The sequence below is a fragment of the Meriones unguiculatus genome, chromosome 19 (genome assembly GCF_030254825.1).
Source record: "Meriones unguiculatus strain TT.TT164.6M chromosome 19, Bangor_MerUng_6.1, whole genome shotgun sequence".
NCBI lineage: Eukaryota > Metazoa > Chordata > Mammalia > Rodentia > Muridae > Meriones > Meriones unguiculatus.
The window spans coordinates 7,939,217-7,959,286 of record NC_083366.1 but is presented as its reverse complement, the minus strand read 5'-3'; the positions used below and the strand labels follow the sequence as shown (position 1 = coordinate 7,959,286).

Sequence of the window (20,070 nt, the reverse complement as noted above, 5' to 3'; positions counted from 1 at the left end):
ATCTTCATTCAAGTTCTTCATGGGCTTAGTTCCTTGTGGTTGTAGGATTGAGACTTATTTCTGTGCCAGCCACTCCCAACCCCCCACCCCCCCTCCTACCCCTCACCCCCGCCCCCGCACACTTGTCCTCAGCCTCCCTCCAGAGCCAGCCATAGGGTGACTAGTCTCTGTAAGAGGTTCTCTTCCGGTTAGTCCTTCACCCTAGAGCCAGCGACAGGGTGACTAGTCTCTAACTTTTCTCTGCAGTGTGTCTTCTTTTTTTAATTGATTTGCAGTTTACTGTGGATTCTGAAATTTTCTACTTTTCATGATAGAACAGGATATTGCCAAGGAAGGCGAAATAAAAACACTTTTGCTTTTGATCTTTGGAGTTGTCAGTGTCTTTCTAAAAAGCTCCTAGGTGCTTGTAAACATCAGTTCATTTCTTTTTTTAAATTTGTGACAAATAGAGCCTGACAGTTCTTAAAAAGTAATCTTAATTAGATTCATTACTATTTATAATTATTGGGAGGCATAGTTTTGTTTTGTTTTGTTGTTTTTTTGAGACAGGGTTTCTCTGTGGAGCCCTGGCTGTCCTGAACTTTTGTAGACCAGGCTGACCTCAAACACACTGCCTGCCTCCTGAGTGCTGGGATTAAAGGGGTACACCACTACTGCCTGGCTAACGCAGTAGATCTTCCTGACCATCATTGTAAATAATCTCATAACTTTTAAGAGTGTGTGTGCACGGGGTCTCCACACCTCAAAAGAGTATCTGTCATTACTGAGAATTTTTTGTTTCTCCCTCCCCCCTTGTAGTATAGGGGAGGATATAAAGAATACCCTGTTCTTCCTCTCCCTTTCCCCGGTTCCTTCTTTCTTTCTTTGTATTTCTGGAGTTAAAATACTAGGCCTTCCTTATTCCTCCTAGACAAGTTCCCACTGAGGGCATCTCACCTATAAAACTTTTTTTTAATTAAACTTTTATTTTTTGTATTAATTACAGTTTATTTATTTTTGTATCCCAGCTATAGCCCCCTTCCCTCATCCCCTCCCAGTCTCACCCTCCGTTCCTCATCTTCTCCTATGCCCCTGAAGCTTTTTGAATGTAGAGCAAAGCTAGTTTTGTAAAGTGAATTGTATTCTTATGTATATTTTTACATTTTAAAATTTTTAAAAATTGGTATTTTAAGAAATCTTAAGTTTTGTTATCATGAAGTATAATTAAAAATTTATCTACAGTGTTTCTTATTAAAGGTCACTCTTTTTGTTCCTTTCTCTGTATCATTCACTGAGATGATTATTTGAAAATTTAAGGTATTCTTTTCTCTTTTTTTAAGAAAGATTTATTTATTTATTATATATAGTGTTCTGTCTGTGTGTACCCTTGTGTGCCAGAAGAGGGCACCAGATCTCAGTTTGTGAGCTACCACATGGTTGCTGGGACTTGAACTCAGGACCTCTGGAAGAGCAGCCAGTGCTTGTAACCTCTGAGTCATCTCTCCAGCCCAAGGTTTTCTTTTAAAGTGATCTTATCTTGGAGGAAATATAGTCTTGTGACAAAGTTCATTATATCAGATACATTGGGCTTTGTTACTTTTTATTTACTATGATCATTATATAACAAATTGCACATAGTTAAAGTAAAACAGTATTCAGATTAAAAAGGTGATGATGATGAGGAGGAGGACACAGCTTCTCAGTGTGATGGCCTGCCGGACTGGAGCTCACATCCTGAATGTTGGGATTAAAGGAATGCACTACCATGCAAACAAAGCTATGTTTTTGATAAATTTTTCATACTCATGTATTAAAAAAATTGCCAGACAGTTCTAGGCAAATTTTTTTTGTTGTTGTTATATATTTTGTCTTAGTGTTTCTAATTCTGCAACAAAACACCACAACTAAAATTCAAATTTGGGAGGAAAAGGTTTATTCTGCTTATGCTTCTACATCACTGTTCACTATCAAAGGACATCAGGACAGGAACTGAAACGGGGAAGGGACCTAGAGTCAGGAGCTGATGTAGCAGCCAGGAGGGATGCTGTTTCCTGGCTTGCTTCACATGGCTTGTTGATCCTTCTTTTTCTCATGGAGGATTCCCTCCACTGAGGCTCCTCCGTCTCTGCTGAGTCTAATTTATGTCAAGTTGACACACAAAGCCGCTCCATCTTCTACTCTCATCTTCCGTGTCTCCCTACTCCCGCCTTGCTCAGGTAACTACAGAGCTGCTTTTTATAACTTCAGATTAGTTTGGGTACTTTAGAAAATTTAAAAAGGAGAAACATATAGTATGACACTTTTAAAATTTTACTCAGCATAAGGTTTGAACCATGCTTTGTGTTTTTGTAGTTGAATCATTTTTTTAGTTGTTTGCTTTCTTGTTGTACGGATATAACAGAGCTTGCTTACTGATTCAGTAGTTGTTGAATGTCTACTTGTTTCTGGCTGTGGGTTGTTACAAATAAAACTGTTATGGACATATTATAAACCTTACATAGGTATGTGCTTTGATTTCTCTGTACATTTCAAGGAATAGGAAATTGAATGCTTTGTTGTGTATGATTCTCTATGGTAGGTGTCTATCTTAAGTTTTTTATCACTCACAAACTGTTTGAAAAGTGTTTTGAGCCATTCTCAGGGTTTGAGAATTCTTTCTTTGTTTTGTTTTCTTTTCTCGAGACAAGGTTTTTCTTCATATCCTTGGCTGCCCTGGAACTCCCTCTGTAGACCAGGTTGGCCTTGCACTCACAGAGATCTGTCTGCTTCTGTCTCCCAAGACATGTGTTCTTTGAGAATTCTTAATTTTATGGTTTCTGCACTATGGTAGCAGTTATGATCAGTATTACTAATTTTAGCTTTTCTAGCGAGTGTATAGTGGTATGGACTTCAGTTTTTTCTTTTTTTTGACTATTAGTTTAGCCCAGTGTGGCCTTGTACTGAGGATGACCTTAAACTCCTGATGTTTCTGCCTCTACCTTCAGAGAGGTGGGTTTGCAGCTATGTTCTAACGCATCTGCTTTATGGTTAGTCAGGCCGTCCACCAACTGAGTGACATTCTGGTCTCTAACTTATATTTATAAAGGCCTGCTTAATATTTGCCAGTTGGTTTTGATGGTGAAATACCTACTCAGATCTTTTTCATTGGTTTGTTTTCATGTTAGGTTTTGTGAGACTTTTCATTCTGGTTGTAAGTCCTTTGTCAGAATCCTCATATATCTATCAAATTAGAAATTTATTCCTCTTTCTAGTTTTATTTTAATCGTGAATGAGCATTGATTTTTTTTTTCTCAAATGGCAATTGTTTTTCTTTTTTTTTTTTTCTTGTCTCCTTTCTCCTTTTCTTTCTTTCTTTTTCTTTCTTTTTTTACTTCCCCTGAAACAGGGTTTCTCTGTGTAGACCAGGTTGGCCTCGAACTCACTGAAATCCACTTGCCTCTGCCACCCAAGTGCTGGAATTAAAGATATGCGTTACCACAGCTTGGCTGCCAGTGGTTTTTCTTAAGCTTATTTCTGTGATGGATTATATGAGTTGATCTTCTTTTAATGAATGTTTTACTCTTCTCTTGCTTGGTTTCTCTTATCCAGCTACAAAGTTAGTTTTGTTTTAGCCTGTCCCCTAGTACTGACACTAGGGATCATCCCCTTCAGGTCAGGCCTCAGGACAGACCAATAGATAATGGACTCCACAGTGTATTTGTGAGGTTTAGTGGGTTACAGTTTGGTAATTGTTTGTTTTAGGCATTTTTATTTTTTGGTTTTTAGTTTTTGAGAAAACTTAGGAAACCTGGGTAGATAGAGGGAGAGAAACTGGAATGACTTGTTGGAGGGGAAGATATGATCAGAATATATTTAAATTTAAAAATTATTTTACAAAAAATTACTTGGTTTGCTTATATAGTTCTATCATCTGTCTGTCCATTTCATCCATCTCTCTCTCATATCTGTCTGTCTTATTGTAATCAAATGCAATCTAATATAGAGTTTCAAGATTTTCTGTATAACAGCCCTTAAAGTCAGTTTGTAGATCAGACTGCCTTTGAACTCACAGAGATCCGCCTTCCCCTGCATCCTGAGTACTGCTGTACCACCATGCTGGCTCATCTTATTTTATGTATACGATTGCCTTGCCTGCATGCATAGCTGTATACCACATACTTGAGGAAAGAAAAGCATTAGGTCCTGTGGAACTGGAGGATCTAATATCTGTATCCATGAGAAGAAATTGACTGTAGTTACCAAGATTGGTCGGACTTCATTGTTTTCCTGCTCCAGCTCATTTTCCTGCTGTCAGTTGGACCTCTCCCATGGCTGGCAGGAATTCCAGCCCTATTTTCTTTCCTGCTCATCAATTGGCTGTAAGCTACTTTATTGGCATACCGGGGGACAATTGGGGAGCAGTGTTTACACAAACATTGAGACTTGAGATTCTCAAAACAAGGATTGCAACCAGATTTGGGATGAGGGTATACAGAAATCAGCATTTGAATTATAGAATAGCCTTAGGCCTACATTAACTTGTGTGTACTATTTCTCTTAATGCTCATGGCATTTAAATTGTTGAGGTCTGTGATGGTTGGTGTTGATAGCATAGAATCATTGGGAAAGGGAGCTATACAGGATCACTTCGGCTGCATTGGCTTGACGGGGAGAAAGTCCAGCCCAGAGAAAGGGTGGCCCCAGTTCATATGCTGATCGATCCCTAGATTGAATGAGTAGGATAGGAAGAGGGCTGAATGCGGGTGATGCCTATCTCCTGATACTGGATGTGATGTGTGACTTTGAACTGTGAGCTAAACCTTTCTCCTTTGTTTTTATTAGAATATTTTATAACAGCAACAAAAAGAGAACCTATAGCCTCTCTTTAATTCTTTTTTTTTTTTTTTTTTTTTTTTTTTGGTTGTTGTTGTTTTGTTTTGTTTTGTTTTGTCTTGTTTTTTAAGCTATCTTTTCTATTGGCTTCTAGATTAAAGCTATTTTGGGACCAAGAAGGCATTCTATAATTCCTAGTGTCAGCTAGGTGGTTGTGGTGCACACCCTAAATCTCAGCACTTGGGAGGCAGAGGCAGGTGAATCTCTGTGTTCTAGTTCTAGGCTAGCCTGATCTACAAAGCAAGGTTTGAGACAGCCAGGGTCACACAGAGAAACCTTGTCTTGAAAAAGAGAAAAGGGAAAGGGGGAAAAAATAATAAATTTCCATATAATTCCTAGTGTCTATATTTGGTTAAGGTATGTTTTGTGACTCAGAATATGTACTGTGTTGGTAAATGTTATATGTGAGTTTGGAACAATACATAATTTCCTGCTGAATCAAGTCTGTGAATATCAATTTCCAGTTGACTAATGGTGGTTGTCAGTCCACTTATGTTCTTTCCTGATTTTCTGTTTGCTGGAGGTCTTAGGGTTTCTGTTGCTGCTGTGAAACACCTTGACCAAAAAGCAAGTCAGGGGAAGAATGAGGGTTTATTTGGCTTACTTAAAGAAAGTCAGGACAGAAGCTCAGGCAGGGCAGGAACCTGGTGGCAGGAGCTGATACAGAGGCCGTGGAGTGGTCCTTCTGGCTTGCTCAACATGGCTTGCAGAGCCTGCTTTGTTACAGAACTCAGGACCACTAGCACAGGCATGGCCCTACCCAATACAGCGGACCTGTATCTTTCTGATAAAACAATGCTATAACAGTAGATGCTGAATTGTTGGTCACATACTTAAGTATTGATTGCTTTATTATTATGTAATGCCCTACTCTTAATTCTTTTTTTTTTTTTCTCTGAACTCTGTTCTCTTCATTTTTAATGTTAACTACTGCTTTATTTGGGACTAGTGTTGACATATCTTCATCTATTTCCTTCAAGTTGTTTGTCTTTATTTAAATTAATGTCTTAGTTACTGTTCTATTATGAAAAATACAGTGACAAAAGCAACTCAGGAAAAGTTTATTGGCTTATAGTTCCAGGGTACAGTCCATCTTTAGCAGAGAAATTATGGTGATAGGTTGGGGCAGAAGCTTGACACATTGCCTCTGCAGTAAGGAAGCAGAGGAAAATGAATGTTTGTGCTAGGCTCTTCCCCTTTCATACAGCACAAAAACTGTCGCTGCCTACATCAATGTCATCTTTCTCCCCCAAGATTAATTCTTTCATTCCACCATGTGAAGGAAACGCCCAGGTGATTCTAGATCTCAATCTGACAGTTGGGATCAACCATTGAAAGTAGGTTCCTTGTAGGCCACACATATGACTGATTTCTGAATTTTACTGTATGCTGACAATCTTTCTGTGATTAGACCATGTTTAGGGCACTTGATCTGTATAGTTAGGTTAGTAGGGTTCATAATTATTGTTTTTTAGTTGTTGATTTTGTTTTTTTTTCGTCTCTCCATCTTTACAGCCTTTTGTGATTTTGTGTATTCTGTCCCTCTGACTCCTCTCTTTTCCTTTATTTATTTACTTATTCATTCATTTTATTTATTTATTTTTTGGTGAGAAGGGAGCCAATGTTAGACAGGACCTGCTATGTGGCTCCAGGTTGCCTCCAACTCTATCCTTTTCCATCAACTTCCAGAATGCTAGATTACAGATGTGGGTTGCCATGCCTCTTTTTAAGCACATCAAACACACATTTTAATTATTGAGCCATTAATTTGATATTCTTGTTGCATCTGACTCTGTTTTTTATCTTAAAGGTTTTTCTGCATTTTAGTATTTTGCACTTTTTGCTAAAGCAGACATACTGTGTTCCAGTAAAAAGAATGGATATACATAGATAGGCCCAGTAATACACTGGTGTGAGGTATGGACAGTGAAAGCGTTCTATATTTGTAGAAATCTTAGCCCTTAAGTCCTTCTGAATTGTAAATTTCATAAATGTTTCTCAGTTGTACTGACAGAGGATCTGTCTCCCCACCCCAACACTGGTAAAATCCTAGCACGTAAGGCTATGGCTAGCTGACTTTCTCCTAACATAGGACTTGGCAAGAACAATGTTTTGGAATGGGTTTGGGCTCGAGGCTAAGCTTGAAAATGTGACTTATTTCCAGGCTTCACATGGTGGAAGGAAAGAAGTAACTGACAAAACTTTTCTCCGACCTCTGTATATCCATGTGTCCTGTAGCACATCTCCTCCTCCTGTGAATCAACGGCATTAAACAAAACAACCAGAACAGCTTATGCTAACTATTCTCATGTGGTTCCTTTTTGTGAAACACTGGGGGACCTTTCTCCTAAATTCCCTGTGAGGGCCTGCTAGAATGCGTAGAGATAAAGTTCACAAATGTGAGTGTCCTTTTCTGTAATTTTTCCCTTAGCCTTGGACACACCTTATAGAATTGCGTCCTTCCACATTTCCCCAGTTCTGGTTGAGGTTGCTTGACACTGTACAGCTTTCTGTTGAGGTAGGCTGTGTGTCTCTGTTGGATTTGCTTCCCTCCTATGTTTGTGACTTCACTTTTCTGATGACAGAAGAGGTAGTGATTTTTCAGTTTGCTTTTCACATATTTTAGGATAAAGTTAAAGATGTACAGCTCCTTCTGTTGGACTACAAAACTAGGAATCCTATAATAGATACATAACGTTACTTTTAAATATTTTCTTCTCTCTCTCTCTCTCTCTCTCTCTCTGGAGCTAGGGTTCCTCTGTGTAGCCTTGGCTATCCTGGATTCCCTTTGCATGCCAGGCTGGGCTGGAACTCACAGAGATCCACCTGCCTGTGCTTCCTTAGTGCCGAGATTAAAGGTGTGCGTCAGTTATTGTTGAAGGATAGGTGTGAATAGCTGTTTACCTTCCCAATTCTATTTGTGTGTTTGCTGGCGTGGGGGGTTGAGTGGCTGCATATGCATGTTAATGTCGGGACCACAGGTAGACATCAGATGTCTTCCTTTATTGCTCTGCTCTTAATTTTGAGTCAGCTCTCTCACCTTGGAGCTAACTAATGCAGCCAGCCTCGCTGGCAGTGAGCTCAGGTTTGAAGGAACCATAAGGAGGTACGACATAATTTCAGGAATCTAGACTCTTGTCCGTGACTCCAGGAGACTCGGGCTGAACACATGTAGGCATATAGACCAGCACATAGGCTGTACACAAGTAGGCAGACGCCAGCCTCCCAGAAACACAGATAGGCTGCTGAAGGCCGTATATATGTAATATATTTATATTTAAAATACAATATTGTAATGGGAGTTGTAGTTTCGTTGTATGTTATGTAAAAATGCCTTTGTTTTAATCCCAAGTGTGGGATTTTAGTTGGGCTGTAGTTTGTCTACACCTGTGAATTGTGGGGTGTGATCTTTGCCAGCTGGTAATGGCCTTCCATGTGCTGTGGAGAGGGCTGTGGTCTAGGACTCTGAGGACTGAGAAAGAGATAGTGTAGTATTTAGTGTGTTGTTCTGTGTTGGCGTGTGGCATGGAACAGTTTGTGGAGACCAGAGCAGAGAGACAGAGAGAAAGGCTTTGGGGCACAGTGGCATGGAGGAGGCTGCTAGCTGAGTCTACAGTTGACGGAGATTGGTACAGAGCCCTAAAAGAAGCCCTTTGACCCTAACTAGCTGGGAGAAGTAAAGGGGTCTGCGCCCTTTCTCCTCATTAACCTCTCTTTTACCTAGGGTTGGGGGTGGAAGGAAAAGGCTTTAAGGAACCCCAATGAGAGTTTAAAAGCAAGTGTCAACACTAGCTAGCTGTATGTCACTTTGGTGGTGTGCCCAAAAGGGGGGGGACCATTATAAGGAAGAACGTTATTTTTTAGATCATAGTATGAGTCTTTGGTCTATAGTTGCTTGTTCTCATTACTTTTGGCCTGCATGTGGTAGAGGCTGTCCATTCATTTCCAAGTGAAAAGGGGCCGCAGTCCTAGTGTCCACTTTTAAAGGCAAATTCCTGCTACTTAACTTCCTTCTTACTGGCCTTTACTTACCTTCTGTAGGTTCCACTACCTTGAACAAATACAGCACAGGCCTCAACCAGGCCTTAACATAGGCCCTTGGGAGACACTCCAGCCCCAAACTCAAACTCTAGCAAGCACCAAACAAGTACCTTACATTTTGTGTTTTTTAAAGTACATGGAAAGCAGGTATTTTCTATCTGAAGATCATTATCAGAAGTTGGCTCTCTACTACTGAGAGAGGGATTCTCAGGCTTACTTACTGAGTCCCGTTTCTCTCCCCTTTAAACTCGTTCCCCCTTGACTTTGAGTTCTCACATGAGAAGCCTGCACTAGCATATTGAGTGCCTCAGCAGCACATTACTGAACAAGCACTCTTTTGCTATACCTTTAAAATAGGAAGTTTAGGTCAAGGTCCTTTCATTCAGTGAAACCTGTGTACTCTTGTGGGTAAGGGTAGTTCATTATGAATAATAAATTTAAAAGTAAGGTCATCGGGTAAGGTTTTTCTCCCCTAAATCTGAAACTTCTGGAAAACGTATTCAATTACCTTATTCAGTGAGGTTTTTCTTTTTTGTTAACGAATTTTGTTTATTTACTCATTGCTCTCCAATTACTCCCCCCTCCACACCCTCTCCCCTAGACTTAGACTTTAGAGTAAAAACAAGGGCACTCTGTTAAATACGTGGGAAAATGGACTAACCCTCGATTTAGAAGTGAAGAACACCACTATATTTTCTTAGATGACCTTTCAACTTCACTGGGTCATACAAGGATGACGTGGGGCGTGAGGAACCTCGTGCTCAACCTAAGTATTTAGAAAAGTTTCATGCTTTTAAAGTAAGCCAGGAACTTTCAACAGCTTAAGGTGATTGGTTTGTTAAAAGGGTTTGCTTGCTTTTTTGTTTGTTGTCTGCCAAACTTTGAAGCCGTTCTTCTTTGATCTTTTTTGTGGATTATAGTAGGTTTAGAACACTGATTGTTTCATTTTTATGAGATATACTGGACTTATTGTTGAAAATGTGTTATTGGCAGAGATGGTAAAGTTTGAAGACGATAGCAGAAATGTGGCAGTAAAGTTGACTTAAAAAAAACAACAACACAAAAAACGTTTCTCCTAATCCTTTGAAATCACTTTGCAATTTGATATTTGTTACTTTTTAATTTCAAATTTATTGTCATACTAAGTGTTACATTGAGAAATTAATATTTGCATATCTTCAGCTTTTTCATTTTCACATTAAATTTGATATTAGATGCATTTATTTTTTATTAAAAAATTGTTGTGTTCAACATAGTCAGTGAATTTAAATCCCTCAGATACTTGTGAATGTAATTTTGACATAAAATTCTTGCTCCCAAGGGATGCTATGAAGCATGCTAATTAATTAGCATATGCCTGGTTTAATATATATCCATACTCACTTAACTTGCCAGACCTTGTATTTGAGATGATTACTAAAGCCATAAAGTAGTTGTTAAGTAAACCTTGTTTTATTTTTTTCTAGTCATTTGTATACCATTACTTTCCTTCAGTTTGCACAGGAAGATTTGTGTTTCAAAGACTGAAACTTTGTTTTTTGACTGAGAGCTTTCTTTGGCTGGGCTCTTGAAGTACTCTTCCTACATATAGGAGGAAGCCTTGTGGCCTAGTGAGTGGAGTCCTCTGCTGAATTGAAAATACACTCTTGTCCTCACAAACCGTTGACTTGAGTTTGAAAACTCCTATTTCTATTATGTTCTCGTGCTCGCTACAGCTGCACATAAACTAAAATTGGAACAGTATAGGGAAGATGAACACGGCCCCCTTTGCAAGGATGACATGCAGCTTCCGGAAGTGTGCCATGTCTTTAGACCCAAGCTTGTTGAAGGCAATTAAAAAAAAATCTCCATTGAAAAAAAGAAAAAAAAATAGCATGTTCTTGGTGAAAATGATTGAGAATTGAATACCTTTGGTATTTTTCTCTGTTGTTTAAGGTATATTACTAAGGTCAACTGTTATTTCCTGCAGTCTGACCTTCAGTCATCTTATCAATTATAGATACTTATTTAAAAGTAGTGATAGGGCAGGGTATGTAAGAAGCCAGTGGAATAGTGTGCTTGCTCAGCACATGAAAGGCCCTGGGGATGATCCTGAAGGTAGTAAAACAACAGCAAAAAGGAGTCAAAATCAATTTTATCGTTTTTATGGTTTTTACATGATTTTCTTTGGTAGACTGCCTGACTTGTTTATAATGCAATGTTTGTAAGTTCAGTGCTTATACCGTTTTCTTTAGCCAAATATAATTAGTTCTTTTTTCTTTTTACTTCCTTTTTAAAATTTTAAATCTAAATGTTAGACTTACACAAGCACTAGCAACAACTCTATATCTGGATCATTGAAGCGCTTGGAAGATACTGCAGCACGATTTACAAATGCAAATTTCCAGGAAGTCTCTGCACACACCTCTAGTGGAAAAGAAGTTTCAGAGGCTAGAGGGTCAGAGGGCAAAGGGAAGAAATCTTCAGCTCACAGCTCAGGTCAAAGGGGAAGGAAGCCTGGTGGTGGAAGAAATCCAGGAACAACTGTGTCAGCATCTAGCCCCTTTCCACAAGGTATTACAATATTTTAGTTGATACTTTGTAATTTATTTTCTTATGTAATTAATGATTATTCTAGATTATATAATTAGTTGATAGTGTAGGATTATTTCCAAAAGTACTGTTATGTTTTTAAGTGTTTCTGGAACTTTTTGTTCTCTTTCTATTTAATGATTTGTGTGTTTAAATATAAGTTTAATGTTTAAATAGATGTAGAAAAAAAGATTAAGATTAGGGAGAAAAACATGTAGTTTTTCTTTCAAGAATAGGAAATTTTTCTTTATTCTTTTTTGTTTGTTTATTTTTGTTTTCATATGCAGTGGTGTTTTTCTTCCATGTATGTCTGTGTAAGACCTCCAGGAACTGGAGCTACAGGCAGTTGTAAGTTGTCATGTAGGTTGTGGGAATTGAACCTGGGTTCTCTGGAAGAGCAGCCAGTGCTCTTCACTGCTGAGCCATCCTTCCAGCCCAGGAACCTTTTCTCTAGGTTGTTTTTACTTTCCAAATAACATTTTATATTTTAGTCGGTAAATAAGAACTAAGCAAGTTTTATGGACTCTTGTTAGGTTTTAAATAGTGATGCATTCTAAGCAGTGCACTTATTACAAAGCTTGAAGTTAAAAGTAGACTTTTACTGAACTGCGCTGTGTTCTGTGCTCAGGCTGCTGTACTAACAGAATGCCTGTATATTTGAATTTTACATAAATAGTGAATTTAGTGTCTTTCCCAAATACTGTTTGGTGTTAGACTGAAATCAACTGGGCTTGTGGAGTTTTACGGCAGCCCTGTTTATGGGCAGTAGAAGCCCTGCTAAACATTAGAGTGTGCACATATGACGCTTTTTGTAAGTTTAAATATGAACACACATCTTGAAAAACAGAAATGTTAAAATTTGGGAACAAAAATTATAGTTTGTTCACTTATGTCCATTGTTTCTCTACAAGTGAATGAAACCTGTGTTGAAGCATTTGTTAAACTTAAATCCAGAATCTTGCAATAATATGGAAATCACAGATTGCTAATCTTTTGTTCTTTTACTTAAAAAAAAATCTACAGAGTAAATTTCAGGACAGCCAAGGCTACATAGAGAAACCTTGTAAAAAAAAAAAAAAAGGCAAAAAAATATGCTTCCTACTAGTAGTAATTTGGAGCTGTGGTGTATGTATGTGCATATAGCTCTTTTAGAACAAATAATTAAGCAGGCATAGAAGAAAAAGTACCAAAGTCACTGTTAAAGTAGAAATTACAGTTATTCTTATCCCCTTTTGAAAATTAATCAAACCTTAACCTTAAATGTAACTTCATTCACATCTTGAATGAATGTTATATTAGCAGAGTTCAAACAATAAGACTGTTAAAATAGTTTATTCATTTATTTTTGAGATGTAGCCCAGACTGGCTTTAATGCCCTATGTGTCTTCTAAGTGCAGGGATTATAGTGTGGGTCACCAGGTCTGCTTTATATTCTTAAGTTTTTTATTTTTATGAAGTGCTAATCCATTTTGGAAAGGTAGCTCTTATACTTTTGGAACTTAGTAGTATTGAAGAATCTTTTCAGTTTCTCTTGAGATAGTAGGAAATTGTTACAGTTATATAAGATAGTCATGCTTTTTATTAACTGTATCCTATACATTTTAGATAATTTTAAATTATCAATATTTAAAAGTATTTTAAAAATATTTAAAAAATGTTTTTATTTTATTTATTGCAATTTATTCACTTTGTATCCTGGCTGTGGCCCCCTCCCTCATCTCCCAATCCTCCTGTATTTGCTATTTTTTAATATTAGATTTATAGTGTGTGTGTGTGTGTGTGTGTATGTATGTATGTATGCTCGTGTTAATGGGGGATTAAGACCAGTTTCTTCAATGTACGCTGCAAGCACTTTATCACTTAGACCTATAGTTTAGTTTTGTGAAACAGATGTCAGAGCTGAATTTGTTTAGTTGCTTATTTCATTTGGCAAACATGAAGAGAGTTTTGTGAAATAATAGCGATGATGTATCAAATTGTTTACTCCTAGGGCAATTTTCTACCAGGCAAGTTAGAGGGTTGCTAAGTGTGTTTTGACTATAGTCATGAGAGAATAAGCAGTTGGAAAAGAGGCAAAAAGCTACCTCTATGAGTTTTCATTCTGGCTTTTAGTTTCATTTAATTCATGTGCATGAGTGTTTGTGTGCCATGTGCATGCCTGAAGAGGTCTGAAGAAGGGCATTAGGTCTCCTGGAGCTGGAGTTACGGATGTTGTAAGCCACTGTGTGGGTGTTGGGAGCCAAACTTGGGTCCTCTGCAAGAGGAACAAGTGCTGTTAACCACTGAGCCATCTCTCCACATGATACTTCATTTTTAAAATCAGTAAGATGATATTCGTGGCTGGTTTTTCATTATGAAGCTTCATGGAAATTGGACTAGAAGAATGTAAGGTATTAAGTTAGGATATGTAATCGATTTGGGGGGTAGATTTAGCCGAATAATTTGATCACGGATAAGGCCTTATTGTTAGAACTTATAACCTAAGAAGTGTGTTGTGATCCTTACTGTACTTTGGAACATTTCTTTAGTGCTTAAAAACGACAGTTCCCTGGAGAGCGCATTGTAGTTTTGTGAGATGTTCTTGTCTGTCTGTTAAGTCTTTGCTGTAGCACCTCTAACAGTTGGTTGGGAGAGAACAGAGAAACTAAGATTAGCTAAGGTTTAGCTGGTGTCTTAGGAATACAGTACAATTCAAGTTTTAAAGATAATTTTAGAGATAAAGTTTATCAATAGTAACCTCATATTTATTACATAGTAATGACCTAAGTTTTATAATTTACTTTTAAAAACCTTTTTGTAATTTGCTATTGATTAGAGGAACATTGTGTCTAATTTTTATTCCTCCATCTTGGGTTTTTTGTTTGTTTTGCTCCAGGCAGTTTTACTGGAACTCCAGGCAGTGTCAAATCATCTTCTGGAAGTTCAGTGCAGTCCCCCCAGGACTTCTTAAGCTTCACAGACTCAGATCTGCGCAATGACAGTTACACTCACTGCCAGCAGTCATCAACCAAAGATGCACATAAAGGAGAGAGTGCAAGCCAGGAAGGGGGAGGGAATGGTTTTACTTCTGTAGTCGGTCACCCTGTGACCTCAACTGTTACTTCACAGCCTAAAAGCTTTGAAAATTCACCTGGAGAGTTGGGTAGTTCCAACCTCCCTACAGCAGGATACAAGCGGGCTCAGACTTCTGCTATAGAAGAAGAACCTGTAAAGGAAAAGAAACGAAAAGGAAATAAACAAAGCAAACATGGGCCTGGCCGACCCAAAGGAAACAAAAATCAAGAGAATGTTTCTCACCTCTCAGTTTCTTCTGCTTCTCCAACATCATCTGTAGCATCAGCTGCAGGAAGTGTAACAAGCTCTAGTCTTCAGAAATCTCCCACGTTGCTCAGGAATGGAAGTTTGCAGAGTCTTAGTGTTGGCTCGTCTCCGGTTGGTTCAGGTAGGGCTTTGTGCCTTGTTTCCCACATTTCCCTCCACTGCTCTTTTTTTCCCCATGAAGGTTGTGACCAGTTGTTATGAGTATGCTTTGAATTACTAAGTTATATTTAATTAACAGGACATTTATTAATTTTAATTTTTAAAATTTATATTGATTTTGAAGATAATGGCCTAGGCTGGCCAACATCACTCTATAATCAAGGCTGGCCTCAAACTCTTGATCCTTTTGGGAGTAAAACCATCAACAACAACAAAAAAAAGAGGTGTATAGTGACTCTTTTCCTAAAATCATATATATATATATATATATATATATATACACACATATAATTAAATAACCCAGACTGTTCTGGATCACTCTGTAACTCATGCTGGCTTCAGGCTCTTGATCCTTCTGGATTAGCCTTCCAAGTGCTGGAATTGCAGTTGTCTGTTATCATGCCTGGCCATTTTTTTTCTGTAGCAGATGGCATGTATGGAGGTCAGGAGACTACTTGGGGCAGGTGGCTCTCTCCTTCCTTCCACTCTGTGGGAATCAGGTTATCAGGCCTGGTGGCAAGGGCTTTCACCTTCTGAGTCATATCACTGACCCTAAGATTTTTTATTTCCTAATGAAAAACGTTAAAAGCATTCTACAATCCTAGAGAAATCATTTGGTGTTTAAATATTTGCCATTAATTTTCTGTTATTTGGTTAAATGTGGATTAAACAGCTCACTAGTCATCTGCTATTTTTTTTTCCCAGTTATGTTTTTGTTCCACCTGTATATTATGTGTAACATGAAATCAGGACTCACATTTAAGATGTGAACATTTCTGTACTTATTTTGGTGTCTTATATTTAAAGCTGTTTTGCTAATCTTCATTTTTAGCTTTTACTTTCTCAGCAATGTTACATAACTGAATCTCTCTGCTTGGAACATTTCCTCCCCTCCCCACTACCCCCGAGATAGTGTTTGTCTGTGTAGCCTTAGCTGTCATGGACTCCCTTTGCAGACCAGGCTGGCTCTGGACTCAACAGCAGTTTGCCTGCCTCTGCCTCCCTGAGTTGTGGGACTGAAGGCGTGTATCACCACACCTGGCTTGGAACTTTCTCTTCCTTCCTTCCTTCCTTCCTTCCTTCCTTCCTTCCTTCCTTCCTTCCTTCCTTCCTTCCTCCCTCCCTCCCTCCCTCCCTCCCTCCCTCCCTCCCTCCCTCCCTCTCTCCCTCTCTCTCTCCCTCCCCCCTCCCCTCCTCTTCCCTCCCCTCGTTAAAGTGATAAATTTAGGATTTGTCATATGCATTTTATGTCAAGTGAGAATTGAAAAGGATTTAAAATTTGTTTTAAATGCATTTAGTGATTTTTACCTTTTTTTTTTTTTTAACCTGAAGTGAGAGTTGATTGAATGGATTTGAAAGTGCTTTTGTTTTTAATTTTTGAAATAGTGTCCCAGCCTTGTCTAGAAGTGGCTTATCGAGCACAGGCAGACCTGAAGCTGCTCCTCAATTTTTGGTGTTGAGATTACAGGTGTGATTCACCACACCTGTTTATCATTTTCATGACAGTGTAAATTAGCTTATTTGTGGTGCTTTTGTCACTGATGTGCTTCTGCATACCCTGTCATTTGTGCTACAGATTTTTAATTCTTAAAAAAAAATTGGAAGTGTGTATCTGTACTTCTGTTATGTAGTGCTAATGCCCTCAGAGACCCAGAGCATGTGTAGGAACCCCTGGAACTGGAGTTACAGACGGAGAACTGCTGTGGGTGCTGGGAATTATACTGGAGTCCTGCAGGATGTTACTAAGTAGCTCTGGCTGGCTTAGAACTTGCTATATAGATCAGACGGGCTCAGAACTCACAGACTTCTGCTTATCTCTGTCCTATGTACACTTGAATTAAAGGCATGCACCATCACACTGCCTCAGGTTTTTGTTTTTTAAGCTTTATATTTGTTTTCATTTATGTGTCTTTGTGATGACACACGGGTGCTCGTGAAGGTCAGAGAGGGCATTGGGTCTCCTAGATAAGGTTAACAAGGTGCTGTGAGCCATGTGTTGAGATTGTTGGGAGCTGAACCCAGGTCCTTTGGAAAAGCAGCAAATGCTCAGAACTCCCATGACATCTCTCCAGCACCAACCCGTAAAAGTTTGGTATCATTTGTCTGTTGAAAATGAGTTAAATGGCTTTCAATAAATCTTTGCTGTAAGTTTACTGCTCTTGTAGCTTTGGATTTTGTGTGGTTGAAATGAGATTGAGTTAAGATATACTGTTAGGGATAATAAGAGTTTTATTCGTTCATAAGAAGAGAAGGAAGAAATAAAGACAACTGAAAAACAAGTTTTATGTATATTATACACACACACGTATATTGGTTTTTTGAGACAGGGTTTCTCTGTGTAGCCTTGGCTGTTCTGGACTTACTTTGTAGACTAGGCTAGCTTTGAACTCACAGAGATCTGCCTGCCTCTGCCTCTGCCTCACAGAGTGCTGGGATTACAGGTGTGCGCCACTGCACCCAGCTTGTTCACTATATTTTTATATTGTATACTTTGTAAGTGCAAGATAAACAAATTCTTTGAATGGTTTGTGTATTAGCTTCAGTAAGCAGAAGTAACAGTGACCGTTCCGAGAAAGAAGCACACATGTTTTCATAAAATCATACATGAAAACACTAACTGTAAATGTTAAGTTTCATTTGGAGCATTGTTATTTATATCATTTAGCAGTAGTTTTATAAAGAACTAATGATGTTCATGTTCCAGTGCTGATAAAACTGGGGCTTGAGAGTAAATAAAATGCCCCAGATCATGCAGCCTAGAGCTGTTTGTTTCTCATAGATCACTTTGGTTCTGGTGCAGTTTGCAGACGAGCCCCACCTCAGTGGCTTGGTGTTTTGGGCGTGCTGGCTGGGGAAATGTTTGTGCTCAGTACTTGTCTTTTACAGGGTGCTGCCCAGAATTCCCAGCCCCTTCCCATTAGCTGCCAGCAGCACTACCCCCTTAATAAAAATGTCTCCAGACATTGTTAGATGTCCCCAGGAGGCCACAGTTGCCTCTGGTTGAAAACCAGTATTTGAGGAGGTGGGAAAAGTAAATTACAGTGGGAACAGAGTTCATTAAAAAGATTAAAAAGATTTGGCACATTTGAATAAATGTTTTTCTATTTATGTTTCCTTTGAGACCATAAGGGCCTAGCAATCAGCCTTACCCTTTTGCCACAGAAGGCAAATTTAAATTTTTTACTCATACAAAATTGGGTTAATACTATTTTTAGCAAAAGTTATAATAATTAACTGAGTACCTGGCTGAGAACATAAAGCTTAATTTTGTGTTTTGTGTTGATCCTCACTGAATCCTGTAATTTGGAAATAGAGCTGGAAAAAAAATTCTTATTTTTTTTTTATTTTTCAGAGAGTTTGTGGTGCATTAGTTGTAGTACAAAACTTAATTCATATTTCTTTTACTATTACATAAACATAATTTTCTAGAGGGAATTCCCATTAGAAGATTCTATAGTTTTTATTATTATTATTATTATTATTTATTTTATTTATATTGGTCTTCTGTCTTCATGTATGTCTGTGTGAGACTGTCAGATCTCCTGGAACTGGAGTTACAGACGGTTGTGAACTGGCATGTGGGTGCTGGGCTTTGAACCTGCGTCCTTTGGAACAGCAGTCAGTAACAGTGCTCTTAACCACTGAGTCACCTCTCCAACCCTGACACTGTAGTTTCAACTCAGTAAATTATGTAAAGTTTTAATGTGCAAACACATTTTAAGTTGTATTAAAATAGCTAAAATTATAAAATAAAACTGTTTTTACTTAAAGCTGAGATAATTCATTTTATACATTTCTAATAAAAGTTTCATAACTAGAAACAGTATTTTCTTACTGACAAACATGGGAATGAAGAGTGCTGTAGAAGCTTGGTAAATTGGCAAGGGCTGATGAGTACTTGCTATGTGTCACACGGTATTAAGCACTTAAGGGTTAAATATTATTACTAGGATAAGAAACTTAAGTTCTAAGTGCTGAAGCTGAATTCTTGATCTGAGAACAATTTTATTATAAAATTCAACAGGTATTGTAAATGTCAGTCAATCTTTCAACAGTGGAATTCATGAGAAAATTTAAACAAATGACAGCACCAATCTGATATAAAAAAAGTTAGTCTTTTCCATCAGGCTAAATTTTAAATTCAGAAGTCATTTACTTTCTATGAGTCATCCCCCTGCCCCTAACCAAGTAATGAAGTAGGAAGAGGCTAGGTATGGTGGCCCTTGCCCTGAATCCCAGAGTTGGGGAGACAGAGGCAGGTGCTTGATCTTCTGCGTGTTCAAGGGCAGCTTGGCCTACACCGGAAGTTCCTGTTCTGTCAGTCAAGGGGTGTAGAGTTGAGACTCTGCCTCGAAAATTGTTGTTTCTTTCCCTCCCCTTCTTCCGTTTTCTTTCCCTTTCTCCCTTTCTTTCTATCCTTTTTTTTTTTTTTTTTTAATAATAGGTTGATACATTAGTAATGATAGCATGATCTTTGCAGCACTGGTTAGACATGAACAAGTGCCGTTGCAGCTTGGTGAGATTATGCGTGTGTTTTTCATTTTTTGTCACTGTGTCTCTACTGCCAGCACAGTGCTTTGAACAGTACTTGACACATTGCCTTTTAAAAATGGAGTTAACACAGTAAGCACTGAGGGATATCTTGTGGGAATAGTATCCCGTGTAATTAATTGTACATGCCCTTTAAGTGCTTATGGTCAGGGTACAATACAAGACATTTCATTTGTAAAGTTTTGCATTAAGTTGGAAAAGACTAGGGAGAGATTAAGTTGTACTTTGGAATAAGAAGATCAACAATATTTGCAGAAAAGGGAGTAAATATATTTTTAAGGGATAAATTTAATAGAAAAAATAAGCTTCTGTTTGAGTCACAGTTGGAGATAATAGTGATTGTGTAGATCAGGAGCAGATGGAGTTCTTTCGGGTGAGGTTCAAGGTGAAGAAATATAGGACATTCTGGACTTAGTCTTTATAATTTATTATAATTTCAAAATTTCTTTAATGGAAAAGAAAAATGAGTTGCCTCATTTATCCTATAGTAACAGTACCGTCTTGTGTTTTGAGAGCACTGAAAGGTACTTATGAACACTGCAGGTACTCTTGTTTAATCCAGGCAAGATAATTGCT

The 20,070-nt window shown here is 38.2% G+C and overlaps 1 protein-coding gene and 1 non-coding gene across 17 annotated transcripts in view; both read left to right on the top strand.

Moving 5' to 3' along the window:
* Positions 1-20,070, top strand: part of Mllt10 (MLLT10 histone lysine methyltransferase DOT1L cofactor) — a 137,613-nt gene that overhangs the window by 77,215 nt on the left and 40,328 nt on the right. For all 16 annotated transcript variants that reach the window (XM_060373019.1, XM_021631055.2, XM_021631054.2 and 13 more), the window contains 2 exons: positions 11,190-11,445; positions 14,339-14,905. In XM_060373019.1, coding sequence (XP_060229002.1) covers positions 11,190-11,445; positions 14,339-14,905 — 823 coding nt within the window. The remainder of the gene's footprint in view (positions 1-11,189; positions 11,446-14,338; positions 14,906-20,070) is intronic.
* LOC132649398 (U6 spliceosomal RNA) lies at positions 10,595-10,702 on the top strand. The gene has a single exon (XR_009587834.1). It is a non-coding gene; the product is annotated as a U6 spliceosomal RNA (small nuclear RNA).